The 16,039-nt window shown below is 42.6% G+C and overlaps 1 protein-coding gene across 1 annotated transcript; it reads left to right on the top strand.

Moving 5' to 3' along the window:
* The first annotated feature begins 287 nt into the window (after nt 1–287).
* LOC124299563 (uncharacterized) lies at nt 288–3,767 on the top strand. Its single transcript, XM_046752824.1, has one exon. It carries the CDS (start codon nt 288–290, stop codon nt 3,765–3,767), a length of 3,480 nt encoding a protein of 1,159 aa, XP_046608780.1.
* The last annotated feature ends 12,272 nt before the right edge of the window (nt 3,768–16,039 follow it).

The following is a 16,039-nucleotide window of genomic DNA, read 5'->3' as shown; positions in this document are numbered from 1 at the left end:
CCTTTCGCGACAAATCTCTGGATCAAAGAAGGGAAGTGGTTTCTGCGAAAAAGCTTTGCTTCAATTGTCTCGGTCCACATCAGCAGAAGGATTGTTGATCCAACAAAACGTGTCGCGTGTGCAACGGTCGACATCATTCCTTGCTGCATCGAAACTCTTCCTCAATCTCGACAGCTGCTAACAGCGGCACATCTCAAGGACAGGCTGCAGTAGCGCAACCTGCAGTGCAGAACGCACCGATCTCGAATAGCGCCTCTCAGGTGAGCAACCACTCAGCTCAGCCTACAATGATAAAGCGCTCTCCAGTTCTTCTCGCCACAGCGCAATTGATCGCCTCGAATCCGGAGACTGGAGAAAGAATCATCGCTCGCGCTCTACTCGATCAAGGATCCGAAAGTTCATTCGTCACGGAGTCGCTAGCGCAACAATTGCGACTACGTCGGCATCAAGCAACGATACCGATCATTGGCGTCGGAGCTCATCAATCGGCAGTGACTCGCGGCATCGCGACATTGCAACTCCAATCTCGTGCTCACACCTCGTTCTCGTGTCAGGTGGAGGCACTCGTGCTTCCACGACTCACATTGTATCTACCCTCATTTCGACTTCTCGTCGAAGACTGGCCTCATCTACGAGGACTCAACCTCGCGGATCCAAGCTTTGCACATCCCAGTCAAATCGACGTAATTCTCGGAGCTGACATCTACAGCAACATCATTGGTCAAGGAGTTCGAAGAGGAGCACCAGGAACACCAATCGCGCAAGAAACTCAGTTCGGTTGGGTCCTCTCCGGCTGCGTTTCAGCGGAAGCAGCAAGCCCCTCGTATAGCGCAGTCCAAGGCTTCCAATGCTCCCTCGATCACGAACTGCTCGATCTCGTGCAGCAGTTTTGGAAGCAGGAGGAAGTGTCGAAACCTTTGGCACTAACTTCCGAAGAAGAGCGTTGTGAGCAACACTTTCGCGAAACGGTTTCTCGAACTGCGTCCGGTCGTTACGTAGTTCGGCTGCCGCTCAAAGACAATTCGGTAGAGCTCGGCAACTCGCGGAATCCCGCGCATCAAATGCTCCTTCGTTTGGAGAAACGGTTCGGTAGCGACGCGAAACTCAAGGAGGCTTACTCGAGCTTCCTTCGTGAATATCGTGAACTCGGGCGCATGCGTCGCGCTATCAATACACCTGAAGACAATTCCCGCGTGTTTTATCTTCCCCGTCACGGTGTAGTTCGCGACAGCAGTTCAACAACAAAGTTGCGTGTCGTGTTCAACGGGTCTCAAAGAACCAACCTCGGACTCTCTCTCAATGACAATCTTCTCGTCGGTCCAAAAGTGCAAACCGACCTCGCGGACATTCTCTTACGCTGGCGACAATATCCAGTCGCGTTCTCATCAGACATCGTCAAGATGTACCGACAAATTTTGGTCCACAATGATGACCAAGATTTTCAGCGAATCCTCTGGAGGGAAGAACCAGAGCTACCGATTGAAGAATATCAACTGACTACGGTAACGTATGGTCTTGCAAGCGCTTCGTATCTCGCGATCCGTGTTCGTCATCAACTCGTTCAGGACGAAGGTAAGCAGTATCCCTTTGCGAGCCACGTCATTCTCGAGAACACGTACGTCGAAGACATCCTCTTAGGAGCAGAGGACCTTCATCAAGGTCGCGAGAAAATCAACGAACTCAATCAATTGCTCAAGGCGGGCGGCTTTGAACTTCAAAAATGGACTTCAAGCCACCCAGAAACTCTCGTTGACATTTCTCGAAACCATCAAGAGATCGCGATGCATCTGAATCTCGATCAAAGTCCATTCTTTCGGGCTCTCGGTCTTGCGTGGAGACTAGACATCGACGCGTTCGCGTTCTCTCCGCAAATTCATCAAACTCGGGACAATTTCACGAAACGAAAAGTTCTCTCACAAACCGCGCAGCTCTTTGATCCTCTCGGATGGCTCTCGCCGATCACGATCAGAGCCAAAATCTTTATGCAGGAATTGTGGGCACTCGGTTTCGACTGGGACGAGCCGATCTCAGCTTCATTGTCCTCGCGATGGATCGAGTTTCTACAAGATCTGCAAGGCATCTCAGCTATCACCATCCCACGATGGATCGGGTCAAGTTCAGCATCTCTCGGGATAGAGATCCACGGTTTCGCGGACGCCTCTCAAAGTGCATTAGGCGCAGTGATCTACGCGCGAACGTATATCAATACTCACGAAGTGCGCGTTTCACTAGTGTGCGCGAAAACTAAAGTAGCGCCGCTAAAGAAGGTGACAATTCCTCGTCTCGAACTCTGTGCTGTGAATCTTCTCGTCCGGTTGATGTGTCATGTGGAAAAGACTCTTAATTTCGAAAACACCCCGGTTTATCTGTGGACGGATTCCACAGTCGCGCTCGCGTGGATCAAAAGCCACCCATCGCGGTGGAAAGAATTCGTTCGTAATCGCGTAACGGAAATCCAAGAGTTCGCGCGCGCTCGTTGGTATCACATCTCGGGTTCTGAAAACCCCGCTGATCTTGCGTCTCGTGGTGCATCTCCGGAGCAACTCCAACAATCAGAACCTTGGACCTTCGGACCATCCTGGCTCTCGAAGCCTTCTGTCAATTGGCCATCCTTATCTCCGCGACCGGAAGAAAACATTCATCTCGAGGAAAGAAAAGGGCTGTCGACGCACATCGCAACTGCTAAGCCGCTACAAATCTGGGATCTCGTCGATCGCTACTCAAAACTATCGACTCTCCTCAAAGTCACATCATTGTGTAAATGCGCAGCAAATCGGTTCCTCGCGAAGACGATATCGAATCGCGTAAACACGTCTATCACTGTCGGACCGATCTCTACTCTCGAATTGAGCGACGCCCAACTGTTTTGGACCAAGGTGACCCAGCAGGCGTACTTTGCAGAAGAAATTCGCCAAATCGAGACAAGCTCAAGTCTCACTCGAAGTCATCCACTATCGCGACTCACGCCGTTCATCGATTCGAACGGATTCCTCAGAGTCGGTGGTCGACTGAATCACTCATTGCTTTCGTATGAGGAAAAGCACCCGTTCATCTTGCCTCGCGAATCATCGTTCTCCACATTGATCATCGATCATCATCATCGGTTGACGCTCCACGGAGGTCCGCAACTCACTCTCGCTACAATCCGACAGCGGTACTGGATCCTGGGAGGAAGAGTACCGATCCGCACGTTCATACATCGTTGCGTTCCTTGTGCGCGTCATCGCGCCACCCTCAGCAGCCAACAGATGGGCCAACTCCCTCAGTCTCGAGTCACGCAATCAAGGCCGTTTCTTCACTCTGGCGTTGACTACGCTGGGCCATTCTCGATTCGAGCCTCCCGCGGAAGAGGAGCGAAATCATGCAAGGGATATATCGTTATCTTCATCTGCTTCACGACCTCGGCTGTGCATCTCGAGCTAGTTTCGGACGACGGAGGCTTTCATCGCGGCGTACAAACGCTTCACATGTCGACGAGGAATTTGTGCCTCAATCGCAAGCGATTGTGGAACGAATCTCGTCGGTGCAGACTCAGAACTTCGCCGTCTTCTCGCTGCATCGTCAAAGGAGTTCTCAGAAATCGTAAACATCCTCGCATCACACGGAACCCAGTGGCGTTTCAATCCTCCCTCCGCGCCTCATTTCGGTGGAAAATGGGAAGCCGGAGTGAAATCAGTCAAATTTCACCTCAAACGAGTCATCGGAGAAGCTACTCAAACGTTCGAGCAATTCGCGACGTTCCCCACGCAAGTAGAAGCCACGCTTAATTCTCGACCTCTTTGCGCTATCTCGGACGATCCACGGGATCCAAGTGCCTTGACTCCAGGACACTTTCTCGTCGGCTCAGCATTGAACGCAATTCCTGAGCCGTCACTCATCGAGGTGCCAGTTCAACGGCTATCGCACTGGCAACACTCGCGTCAAATGCTGGAGCATTTTTGGAAACGGTGGAGTACGGGGTATCTTCAGTCCTTCCAAAACCTCTCGAAATGGCAGACTTATCACGGGAACATCAAAATCGGATCCATCGTTCTCGTAAAAAAGAAAATCTACCTCTATCTGTGTGGCCCCTCGCGAGAGTGATCGAAGTGCATCCGGGAACCGACGGTCTCGTTCGCGTTGCGACCGTTAAAACTAAATCCGCTGTCTTGAAACGTCCAATCGTAAAATTGTGTGTGCTTCCAGTGTCCACTTAAGACAATTATTGACTCTAAGAATGAATAACGCACGGCGGGCGGCATAATCTAATTTCGCGATCGTTACCGATAGCGAAGCGGGCGGTATGTTTCGGCAAAGTATCGAATAGTTAAATGTGTGTCTCGCGACACTCAAAATCGTCCTCGCACATGTACGCACACTCGCGTGCATTGTTTACTTGCCGTCTCTGCGTCAAATCTCGCCGCTTGCCCGTGTCGCGACTCAAAACCCATCAGCTGTATCTCATGTATTGTCTACTATCTCGAAATCATCTATGTGTATAATCTATGTGTTCTCTCACTCTGTAAAATCTTCACTCTCTGTAACGTTCTCTTGCGATACGGTCTGTATCGCCGCATCAGAATCAATAAAATTCTCGGTTACTATTAATCATCATCTCTCTCCATCTCTACATCATTTCGTTTCATTCACACTCGTTCTCATCACTAATTCGCGGATCCCACGTCGATAATCCATATCTTTTTGCCATCTCTTTAAACAGGGTGGATCACAAAACCACTTAGTACTTTTATCTTTGCCGAGAAGATATTTAGTATTAACAGCTTGATTTTTTGCCGAGTAATTGTTGTTGTCATCTGTATCACTGTCATTATCGGAGTCTGCTGCTGATTGTTCCGTAACTGAATTATGCTCACTATGTTCTGAGCCACCATCAGACATAATATCCAGATCGGAAAGACTTTCCTCCTCAGTTAGTTCATCGTTGGATAATCGACTCATGTTTCTCAACTCAGTACCTGTCAATACAAAAAAATTATTTTTTTCAATTTAATGCATGAACTGTATCAATAAATATGAGTATAGAAAATACAAAAATTTTTTATTTGATTTTGATAAAAAGCGAAAACAACTTAATAAATTATGTTTTTATAGTCCTATAATTGCAGTATTTAATATTTTTTGTACAATAAAACATTTAAAAATTCTTATTATTCATAAAAAATCATAAACATATCTTTGTAGATTACATATGGTTACATGTTTACAAAATAATTCATTCAGATGAAAAAATAAATTTAAAAATTTACTTACTTATTTAATACTTGAAGAAGATATTGTGACTCAAAATCAATTTATAACAATACTTAGTTATCACATTTTTTTAATTTTAAAATAATAAAACAATAACTACAACAGCATAGAAAACACGAAGTGACATGGAATATTTATATATCTATATATAATTTCAAATATGGCGACTGGAAACTACGGAAATAACCGAAGTATAACGAAGCCATCCGAATTGAGGTTTTTCTTATCAACGACTTGACTGAAGTGACGAGAGAAATTCTCACAGCAGTCAATAAATATTTGTTTTGCTTTATACTTTTGAGTTTTTAAAAAAGTTTTATTGACTATCATGTAAAGCATAAAATTCAGTGAAGGTAAAAAAATTTTCAAATGGTCATTCCATTTGAAATTATAAAGAAAAAAAAGTTTTAAAATGAGCGTGAGAGATTCTCTCTACGCGACGGGTACGAAGGGTTAATCCTCCCGTAACTTCTACCGCTCCGTCTACCGATTCCAATCCATTTCTACCGACTCCCGAGCAAACAACTGCACGCGCACCTGCTAGATTTGTATGTTACAATTGCCAGCAACCCGGACATTATTACCGACAGTGTACCGCGCCGCGCGCAAAGTATAGCTTTATGTGCGGGCTAACAAGATACACCACAGCTAGATGTACCCGATCTGCGGGAAACTATCAGGGGAACCGTGCGCAAGGGCAACCTCGGAACCCAGACCCACAATAGAGCCCGAAACCTCGCTGAACCAGATTGTCAGACCTTGTTCTTTAACTACCGAAAATATTAATACTGTCGAAACTAATGATACTGTCGAAACTATTAATACTACCGAAATTAATAATGAGTAAGAATTTCTTCTCTGCATGCACGATGTAAGCAGACTGTAGTGTGTAGATGTTATGTTTACCCTTTCAATCTTTTGCTTCCGATGAGAAGCCCGTAAGACGGCAATGCCGTCTAATAAATGAGATGCGGGTTTGCAAATCATTAATCTACGAGAGAATTTTGTTGAAAATATGTAAATTTGAACAACTGGTGAATTTGAAAAATTAATGGCGGAGCCAGGAATCGAACCTGGTATCTAGAGATGCTTTACCGGAGACTTACTCCACTAGACCACCTAGCCGCCCTGACTCTGTTGTCGTTAGATACCAGTCTGTTGTCGTTAGATACCAGGTTAGATTCCTGGCTCCGTCGTTAATTTTTCGAATTCACCAGTTTATCAAATTTATATCTTATTTATCACTGTAATGAATAAATCAGTATCAAGTACTATCCTTTATATAATTCGATTATGTTTTAAAGTATTCAAACGTTCCCGCTTATCTATCAGTTCATTTAGCATTCATAAGATGGCACTGTAATCAATTGGTAACACTGTTTTCTGTTTTGATGAAAATCCATTAGATCTGTATGCAAACTCAAAATTATTTACTGTTGACATTGTAAACAAGTATTGTTGATACTTTTTGTTTTATTTAATAATTAAATCCATTCAACGATATTATTATTTAAGTGAAAACATGTCTACAACTAAAACTAATAATCCAAAGTGTTGCATTTACTTAAAATTCATAAAAAAAGTACCGGGTGCTCCAAAATATGTAAAATCTGATGAAGATGCTGAAGAGTTTTTAACTATCTTCGAGCGTCCGGTTGTAGTTGGTGATCTGTTGTGTTCTTATTGCCGGGTAAAAAAATATAAGAAAACGAAACTTGACGACGAAGAACCAACAATATTTTTGGAAGATTAGTTACCTTCAGATTCGAGTGAGTTGTTAGAAAGAACTAAATCGAACTTATCATCAATGACTTTGTCTCAGTCAAGCAATGATGACCATCATTCAATTTAAATGTTGTATATGATGATGATGATACAGAAGAGTGTGTCGAAGTCCAAATTAAAAGAACCGTTGCAACTCACAGATGTTGTTCTGTATGTTCTGCTTCAAATAAAAATCGAGTAGTCGTTCCTCAAAATGCTTGTATGCAATGCTTTATCAAGAAAAGAATTTTCATTCCGGACGAAAATCGATGCTGCAGCGATCATCTTATAAAAAAACGCTTTTATACTGAGAATTTGCATTTATTGCAAGTTTATTCTAATTGGAATATTTTGAGATCGTCAGAGTTAACAAAAACGATAAATGGCTTGGCTGTTGAATGTGACTCTACACTGATTGATAAAATGGATGATTTTCGTATACCCGATGAACAACTCTCCATATTTACTGGATTAAGACGCGAAAACATAATCGAGTTGCGTGATTTATTAATAAGTATGAGGAATACAGATTCTCGTACGGTCACTCAAGCTCTCATTGTGTTTTTATTTAAGCTACGTACTGGAAACTCAAACAGATTGATATCAGCGACTTTACAATTGGAAAATGAACAGTTGGTTTCAAAGTATTGTGATTAAGTGATACAATCATTTGAAAAAGATGTATTACCGCGTTACTTTGGTTTCCGATCTATGTCCCGAAATGATCTCATTGAAAATAATTCATCACAACTATTATAAAGTTTGTATGCCGATCTCAGTGATAAGCTCTTTTCGATTTGCGATGGGACATATGCGCGTCATCAAAAGAGCTCAAATAACGCATATCAAAGAAAGTCTTTCTCTGGACAGAAAAAAGTAGCGTTATGTAAACCATTTACTATTTGTACAACAAATGGACATATAGTAGATATGTAAGGGCCCTGTCACGCCAACATGAATGACGCCACTATAATGAAAGACATTATCAATACTTCTAACGGTATTTGCAATTTATTGGAACCTGGTGATGTTTTTGTTGTTGATCGAGGATTTCGTGACGTTCAGGCGCACTTGAAAGAAAAAGGTTATCAAGTGTTAATGCCGGCATTAAAAGGCAAACGAAATCGTTTAACAACTACTGCATCTAATGCGTCAAGATATGTCATAAAAATTCGTTGGGTCGTCGAAGCAACACATGGAATGCTGAAACAAAAATATCATCTACTCGACCAAAAATTCGAAAACAAAATGTTGCCCAGAGTCAATAGTTTTTATAGAATCGCATCATTCCTTCACAATCAGATCAACAAACGTGTTACTTCTAATGTAGAGAATTCAGATTTAATTGTTGAAATGATCAAATCTCGAAATCACACTGATAATACATTAGCTGATGAAATAGATAAAAATGGTTGGCAGCGAAAAAAACTTCCATTTGAGACAATTCTATCCTGTGATTTAATGGATTTTCCAGGAATGACCGAAAAAGACTTGAAACTTTTATTTACGGGTTCTTATCAATATAAACAAGCAATATCATACTTAGCAGAGATGATGAATGAATCAGATAACATAATTATTCAGTTTGTCAGAGATAAAACCAATATATTGAAGGCTCAAGTACGATCTCGTCATATTGGAAGAAAGGTTTACAGATGTTTTGTTGAATATCAACCAAATACAATTCGATGGAGTGGAATATCAAGATATTGCTGTGAATGTGCTGATGGACTAAGGAAAATTGGTTGCTGTTCACACGTTGCTGCAATAATTTTTTACTTAGCGCACGGACGATATTTGGCTAAAATACCTAGACCAGCTTCGATACTTAATACGTTATTCAATAAAGACAATATTACTACCGCGATTGATGAAGATAGCGAGGAGGACTAGTCACGGGTTCATAAAAAGACTTTTATCATCTACAGACTGATATAATTAATATATTTTAATATAGTTTATAATTAACGATGAAACGAACTTACCTAAATGAAGTTCAATCGTGATTGTATGAGCGCCTCTTCCGAAGAGATCAAATTGTAGTACCCCTCACTTGCCTCATTTGTCACCACAAGTTTTAAAGCAAGCTTTTTCCTGGGTTGCTATGCAACCCATATCCTGCTCCGTTGTTTATTCTCATTTTTTTAAAGTTCTATTTTCTAAGCCGTAACTAATATATTTTGGGTATCTCATACGAGATTAATGGGTGGGCGGGACTGATCTCTTCGGAAGAGGCGCTCATACAATCACGATTGATCTTCACTTAGGTAAGTTCGTTTAATCGTTAATTGTATTTTGCGCCTCTTCCTTCAGAGATCAAATTGTAGCTGTTTAAAGCGAGTTACGGCTGTTGAGAAAATTGTTATATTTATTTTTTTAAACATTTTGAAATTTTCATAACATTTCAAACCAAAAACGCAATAATGCAATAATACGCATGTAATTTTTCGCCCTGCATATTTTAAGAATCAAATAAGGTCACAAACAGAAAGCCTTAATCTCTATTACCGAGAATACCTTCAGCAAATTGGATTTCATTTGACAAAACCTCTCGGTCGTAGAATCGACCGAAGGTTGCAGACTCCTGCGTCCAACCCGCCGTTTTTCGAATTAAATCGACGCTTACGCCAGCCCGTTTTGCTGCTGAGGTGGCGGCGTGACGCGTACTATACGCGGAAAAAACATTAATCTCCACGCCGCTTATGGACAAAATCTTCTTTACCCAGCGGGATAACGTTCGAGACGTAACCGCCTTATGCGGTTTTTTGAAAGAAATGAAAAGACTCAAAATCGCGTTACGTAGATCTTTTGTTTTTTCCAAGTAACTTTCGAGAGCTGACGCTAGACATATTGACCTATCCTCTGTGAAAAACGGTAAGCGCAATACCGGTTGCTTTTTATTTGGAGCCGAAGTTTTTATTCGGTCCGGAATTTCTATCTCGTACGATTTTTCGTCGACTTTTCGGATATTACGAATATCTATTAACGAAAAAGTTTGCAGCCGATGGCCTGTCATTAACGCTAGTAGCGTTACTAGTTTCATAGAGAGTCGCTCTAACGAAAGTTCTTCATTTGAACCCCAGCTTGAAAGTAATCGTAATACAATTTGTGGGTCCCACGTCGAATCATACCGTGGCGCAGAAGGCCTTAATTTTGAAACCCCCTTAAAAAATCGTGTTATCCTGTCATCTTCATCCAAACTCGAACCAAGAATAAGTGAAAGCGCTGATCGATAACAATTGAGCGACCCATATGACGCGTTGTTTTTGAATTCTCTTGTAAGGAACGATAAAACGTCCACTGGCGAGCCCCTCAACGGATCGTGACTGGTGGTTGCACAGAAACGCCACCATTTTTTTAATCCACAATCATACTGCCGGATCGTTGCAACTGTTAAAGACGCAATAAGAATGTCGATTGACTCCGTTGGGGCTTGTCTCAAGATGAACGCTTCCCTGATAGCCTGCCGGCAACCAATGTAAGTTGCTTCGACAGCGGGTGAGGGTCCCTGTTGGAAGAACGCAACAGATTAACGTTTGGTTTGAAATAAACAAGATCACCAATCAATAACGAAGAGAAAAAGGGGAACCAAGGTTGACTTTCCCAATATGGAACAACCACGATTCCTTCTGCGCGGTCCTGGCAAATTTTTCGCAAAACTCTCGAAATAATTGAGAATGGCGGAAAAGCGTAAAAAAACCATTGATTCCATTCTACGGTAAATGCATCAATCGCGAATGACTCGGAGTTCCGACCGCGACGCCATGAAATATAATGCTTGCATTTCGTATTTGTTCGCGAGGCAAACAGGTCAATTCTTGGCTCACCCAACACCTTTACTATTTTTTGAAACGCATAATCTGCAAGTTCGAATTCTGTTTCGGGCTGTAATTTGCGTGACTCGTAATCTGCTTCTATATTTTCTTCCGATGCGATATATCCCGCAACGATCCAAATATCTCTGACCTCGCACCAATCCCAAATTTGTTTCGTTATATCGCTAAGATTATCGAACCGGCTGTCTCGCATACGATTTATGTAAGCTGTCGCGGTGGTGTTGTCGATACGAAGAAGCACGTTGCATTGTTTCTTGTGGCTTAAAAAAACATTTAAGTCCGAAAAATGCGGCCACCAACTCGAGATGATTGATGTGGAACTTTAAATCATACGTGCTCCAGTGTCCGTTTGCTCGTCGCCCCTCGCAAGCTGCTCCCCATCCTGTACGCGAAGCGTCGGTAAAAATCTCGTAATCGAATACTGGCTCATTCAGCGGGGCACTGGCTGAGGCTATATTTACCGTCCACCAATCGATATCTTGTTCTAATCCCTCCGAAATGACCATGGTCATGTCATAATTATTATTATTTGCTTCGAGCGCTAATAATCTGACTTTTTCGAACCGTCTCATATGTATCATGCCATATTTCATTGCTGGACAGCACGAGCCGAGAGTACCGATCCAAGATGCGAACTCGCGAATCGAGCACTTTTTCATTTTCCTAAATTTCTTCAATAGATCAAGAGATCTTTTGGTTTTTTCCTCTGGCAACTCGATTGTCATTTTTTCCGAGTCGAAAATAAGCCCTAGATATTTGCATCGTTGTCTGGGAATCTTACAAAATTTTTTCTGATTGATTATGAACCCGAGTTCTTCTAAAATAGCTGTCGTAGCTTAAAAGTTTTTCGCACACTCTTTGTATGATTTCCCGATAAGCAAAATATCATCTAAATAGAAAACGGATCTAAAGCCTTGTTTTCTTAAATATGCTGCCACTGGTTTGAGTATTTTCGTAAATACGAAAGGTGCGACATTTAAACCGAACGGTAAGCAATTAAATTCGTAATATACACCGCTGTATTGGAAACGTAAAAACTTTCGAGAACTCTTGGCGATTGATACGAGGTAATACGCGTCCTTTATATCGTTTGATGCCATAAAACAATTAGGCTCAATTAGCGACTTCGCCACGCGCCAATCTTCTATCTTAAAATGTTCCGCCTTTATGAATTAATTAAGTTTTTTCAAGTTTAAAATGAATCGTTGCGTACCGTCGGATTTTGGCACCAGAAAAACATTTGATAAAAACTGGTCTGATGACGGAGTAACCGTCTGTATCGCGCCCTTTTCTAATAACTTTTTGATTTCGCTCTCGATTGCCAATTTCTCGTTATTTGACCAATTTGTTTTTTCCCCGATTCGGACCTGCACAGGAAGCGATGTGAAGGGTATTTTTAACCCTCTAATCCATTCATTAATCTCGCGATCAGCCGATACTTTTGCCCATGCTCGATGAAAAAACTGTAATCGACTCGCAGATTTACGTACGTTGGGAATTAACGGCGTCTGTCCGGGAACCGCGTCTTTCGAGGATACGTTTTCTTCGGTCTCGAGCCGAACTTGTCGTTCGTCGGTATCTTTGGCCCGCTCGACGTCCAATTCCTCTTGCGCATTAACTGTCGCTTCGCCGGCGGGCCCCTCTGGTTTTTTGAATCCTTGAATTTTGATGGTTTTTCCCGTTGGATAAGGTCCTTTGATGCACGCTCAATCGCCTTTACAGTCTTTATTTTTTCTTCCAGATTTTCCCCGAACAGGAAACCGTCGACTGTCGAGCCCGTCAAGATTTCTCTGACGGATGAATTGAGATTCGCGAGGGTTAAACTCTTGCGAATTTCTGATTCCTCCCTCTGGAGAAAAGCCAGGAGTCTTCCTATGTCGCTCTCAATTTCGAGTCGTTCGAGTTTATCTGGACTGTCCGATTTTAAAGTGATCGAGATAGCTTTTCCGTTGGCTGCCATGCAGGCAGCGATGCGCTCTTGTTTTTCCGTAATACGCTTGTCTCTTGTTTTGACATTCTCCTGTATTGCAGCAATAACCTCCTAATTTAGCACTGGGGCAGCTATGAATCCGGAATTTTCGGGAATATCATATTTTTCCACTAGGTCCTTGTTTTCCTCGTTAGAAATCCCTTTTTTAAAGATCTCTTTCCAACGAATGACAATATCCTTGTGCAATGCAGGGGCCTTTTTTTTAGTCCGGTTCCAAACGCGGTCCAATAACGTTTAATACGTCCTCTCCAAGGTCAACTTCATGATCAGGCTGGTTTTCATTGTCCGTTGCGGTCACGCTCGCGTGTTGTTCCCGGTCGACCGGGACTGTTGTTTCGGCCCCCAGTGCGCCCGCTGGCAACTGCTCGGTATCGATTTCCACCTCGTCATTTTCCTGAGTCCGTATCGGAAATTCCTCTCGCTCTTCCTCCGACTCCTGCGGAAGTTGTTGTGAGCCCTGGCCAATTTCACGTGAGTGACTCCGCTCTGAGCGACGAGAATGATCCGCGCGACTACGCTCTGAGCGAGGAGAATTACCTGAGTGGCTACGCTCTGAGCGACGAGTGTGACGCGAAGATCTTCTCGAACGACGTGATCGACTGATGTATCGTGAGCGATTTTCAGGAGACTGGCCGCGACGATCTGACCTTCGTCTGCGTTCGCCGTTTCTCTTGTGACGGGTTCGAGAGCGATCCCGACGATGTGGCGAACTCGATCTATAACCTGAAAGGTAAACGGGCAAATTGCCAATACTTGCCTTACATCGTCTTTAAATTGTTCAATCTTTCATTAAAAGGAAAAATTTCATTTCCTAGGGTCAGACCCAGGAAACTGAACAATTCATGTTGCATTCCTTCATCAGACGAAGGCGTGCGCCCCGGTCAGACCGAAGGCACGCGGCCGAGCAATCAAATCGCTGGCATAGCAACAAGGTGTCGAGACCAACAAATCTTTGTCAGTAATTGATCTTTCAGAAAGAGTCAATTTTCGTGGTGGTCATTTTCGCCCCGTAAGCACAGATTAAGTTCTTCTCCACTTACGTTTTTTATTTTTCCTGTTAATATTTGTCACCATTCCTCTTAGTCTCTCAGCGGAGACCTTCTTTTTCTTTTCCCTTGACGGTGAATGATCGTGATTCCTCTTCTTTCCCATTTCTTTTTGACTTTTTGCGTTTTTATTAATATTTCGCGTGTGACGACGTTGACACAAAGCGAAAGAATGAGAATAAACAACGGAGCAGGATATGGGTTGCATAGCAACCCAGGAAAAAAGCTTGCTTTAAAACTTGTGGCGACAAATGAGGCAAGTGAGGGGTACTATAATTTGATCTCTGAGGGAATAGGCGCAAAATACAATTAAATATCAATATTGTAGTCATTAAATAAAGAACAATTGATTTCTTATGAGTGTTTCTGATGTTTCCTGTTGTTTGCACTAGTACAGTAATTGAATGAGCTCCGTTTTTTGTGCTTTCAAGGGTGAAAATATTAGAGAAAATCGAATTTTTATTGAGTTCAATATGGCGTACCGTTTTTAAAAATTCAAAACAGTCATAATTTTATCGAAAATCGAATGAGGAATTCAAAAAAAATAGTTTCATAATTGTACCGTAATCGTAACATGGTTAAAAATTAAAATTAAAGAAAAAAGCTATTTTTTTTTAAGGATCCTATGAACCGATATAGCTCTGATTTTATTTCCCAGAAGCTACTATCACCCCCCAAAACATATCCGGTATCCAGATCAATCGATTCATAAGTTTCGGAGAATAACAATTTTTCCTGATTTTCAGTATTTTTCAGTTTATTCAGAAACAGTAATGGATAGAGATCTGAAACTTGCAGACTAAAAGTACCTCGATAGTACCAACATTCTCTGAAATAATGAGCCTGATACCCTTCTGGGGCCGATTCGATATACTTATCGGCCTACGGCCTTTAGATTTGCGAACTTTTTTGTCACTTTGTTAAGTTCTGACTTCTGGTTAATAACGGTTTTCAAGTCGTGAATATTTTTTAAGAACAGATCGATTCGCTGTTTTAATTCTGCTTTGTTTAAAGTTATCCTCATGAGAGCTGAAGGTGTAAGACTATCTTTCTGACCTGAAACTCCGACTTTTATAGCCGTATTCCTCTCACGAGGCACACAGAATCCTTGAAAAACTTCTAGAAGCTACTGAAGCTAACCCATTTTGTACAGACGGTGGACCTGGTTAGATGTTACAGATTTACGTTAGAACCTTCCAGAATTGAACTTCGTACCGCAACCCGTTGTCGGCAGGCCACTCACCGTCAAGTCGAAACTTAACGGACGATTCCGAGTATTGTTTTCGTCCGGCGATTCCGAGAATCGTTTGTCGACATGTAGTTCGTTCAAGGTCAGAGCGGGTCTTGCAGAATTCAACGTCGCACCGAAATCCTTTGACCGCATGCCGCTCAACGTTGAGTTGAAACACGTCGGACGAATTGTTTGTCAGCCTAGATTCGTTCAAGGCCGTTGCATGAGCCTCCCAACGTCGTACCTTCGCCCTCGAAACCTTTCGATCGCCGGAGAATCTTCTCGATCCTTCTGGAAGCTCTCAAAACCTGACACATGCCACGATTCTCGGGCGAACGTTCGAGGATCCACGGGGTCCGCTTGAACATGATTTTCTTCACTGACAAAGAGCACAGTTCACCCCACAAGGGGTAATACCACGCCAATTTGAGCCATTTTTTACAAACGATCATGGTCATTTAGAGGATTTTTTACCGACGATCATGGTCATTTGGAAGATTTTTTACCAACGATCATGGCCATTTGGGAGATTTTCTTATCGGCGAGCGGTCGGCAGAGCACGTTTTATCTTACGAGATTGGGGGTAACCTTCAAGGGTTTGCGTCTGAGATGCACGAATAGGCAGCTTGGTCGGTAAGGAAAGTGTTTGTATCCAGAACCGGCCTTGTATTGCTACGACTGTCTTACTCGTTTGAAGTTTCTAAAGTCCTACCGCAGCGATTAACTCAAAGGAATTCCAAAAAATTCAATTTGGCAAGACTTCTGGTCACTCTTCAAGGGTTCCTGTTAGAGCGCGATGCCATCTCGCATGTGACTTGTACGTCGTCATCAGATATAGATCACCTGATAGAAGTCCTCTTTACATTTCTCTTAGATGTGCTTAATATTCACGCTCCCTTAATAGTCCGATCAATTTAGACAT

This window comes from Neodiprion virginianus, chromosome 3, assembly GCF_021901495.1.
Source record: "Neodiprion virginianus isolate iyNeoVirg1 chromosome 3, iyNeoVirg1.1, whole genome shotgun sequence".
In the NCBI taxonomy this organism is placed as follows: Eukaryota; Metazoa; Arthropoda; class Insecta; order Hymenoptera; family Diprionidae; genus Neodiprion; species Neodiprion virginianus.
This window is presented reverse-complemented; position numbering and strand designations above follow the sequence as displayed.

Coding starts and splice junctions, on each gene's coding strand:
- LOC124299563 (XM_046752824.1), top strand. CDS start 288: ATGATAAAGCGCTCTCCAGTTCTTCTCGCCACAGCGCAATTGATCGCC.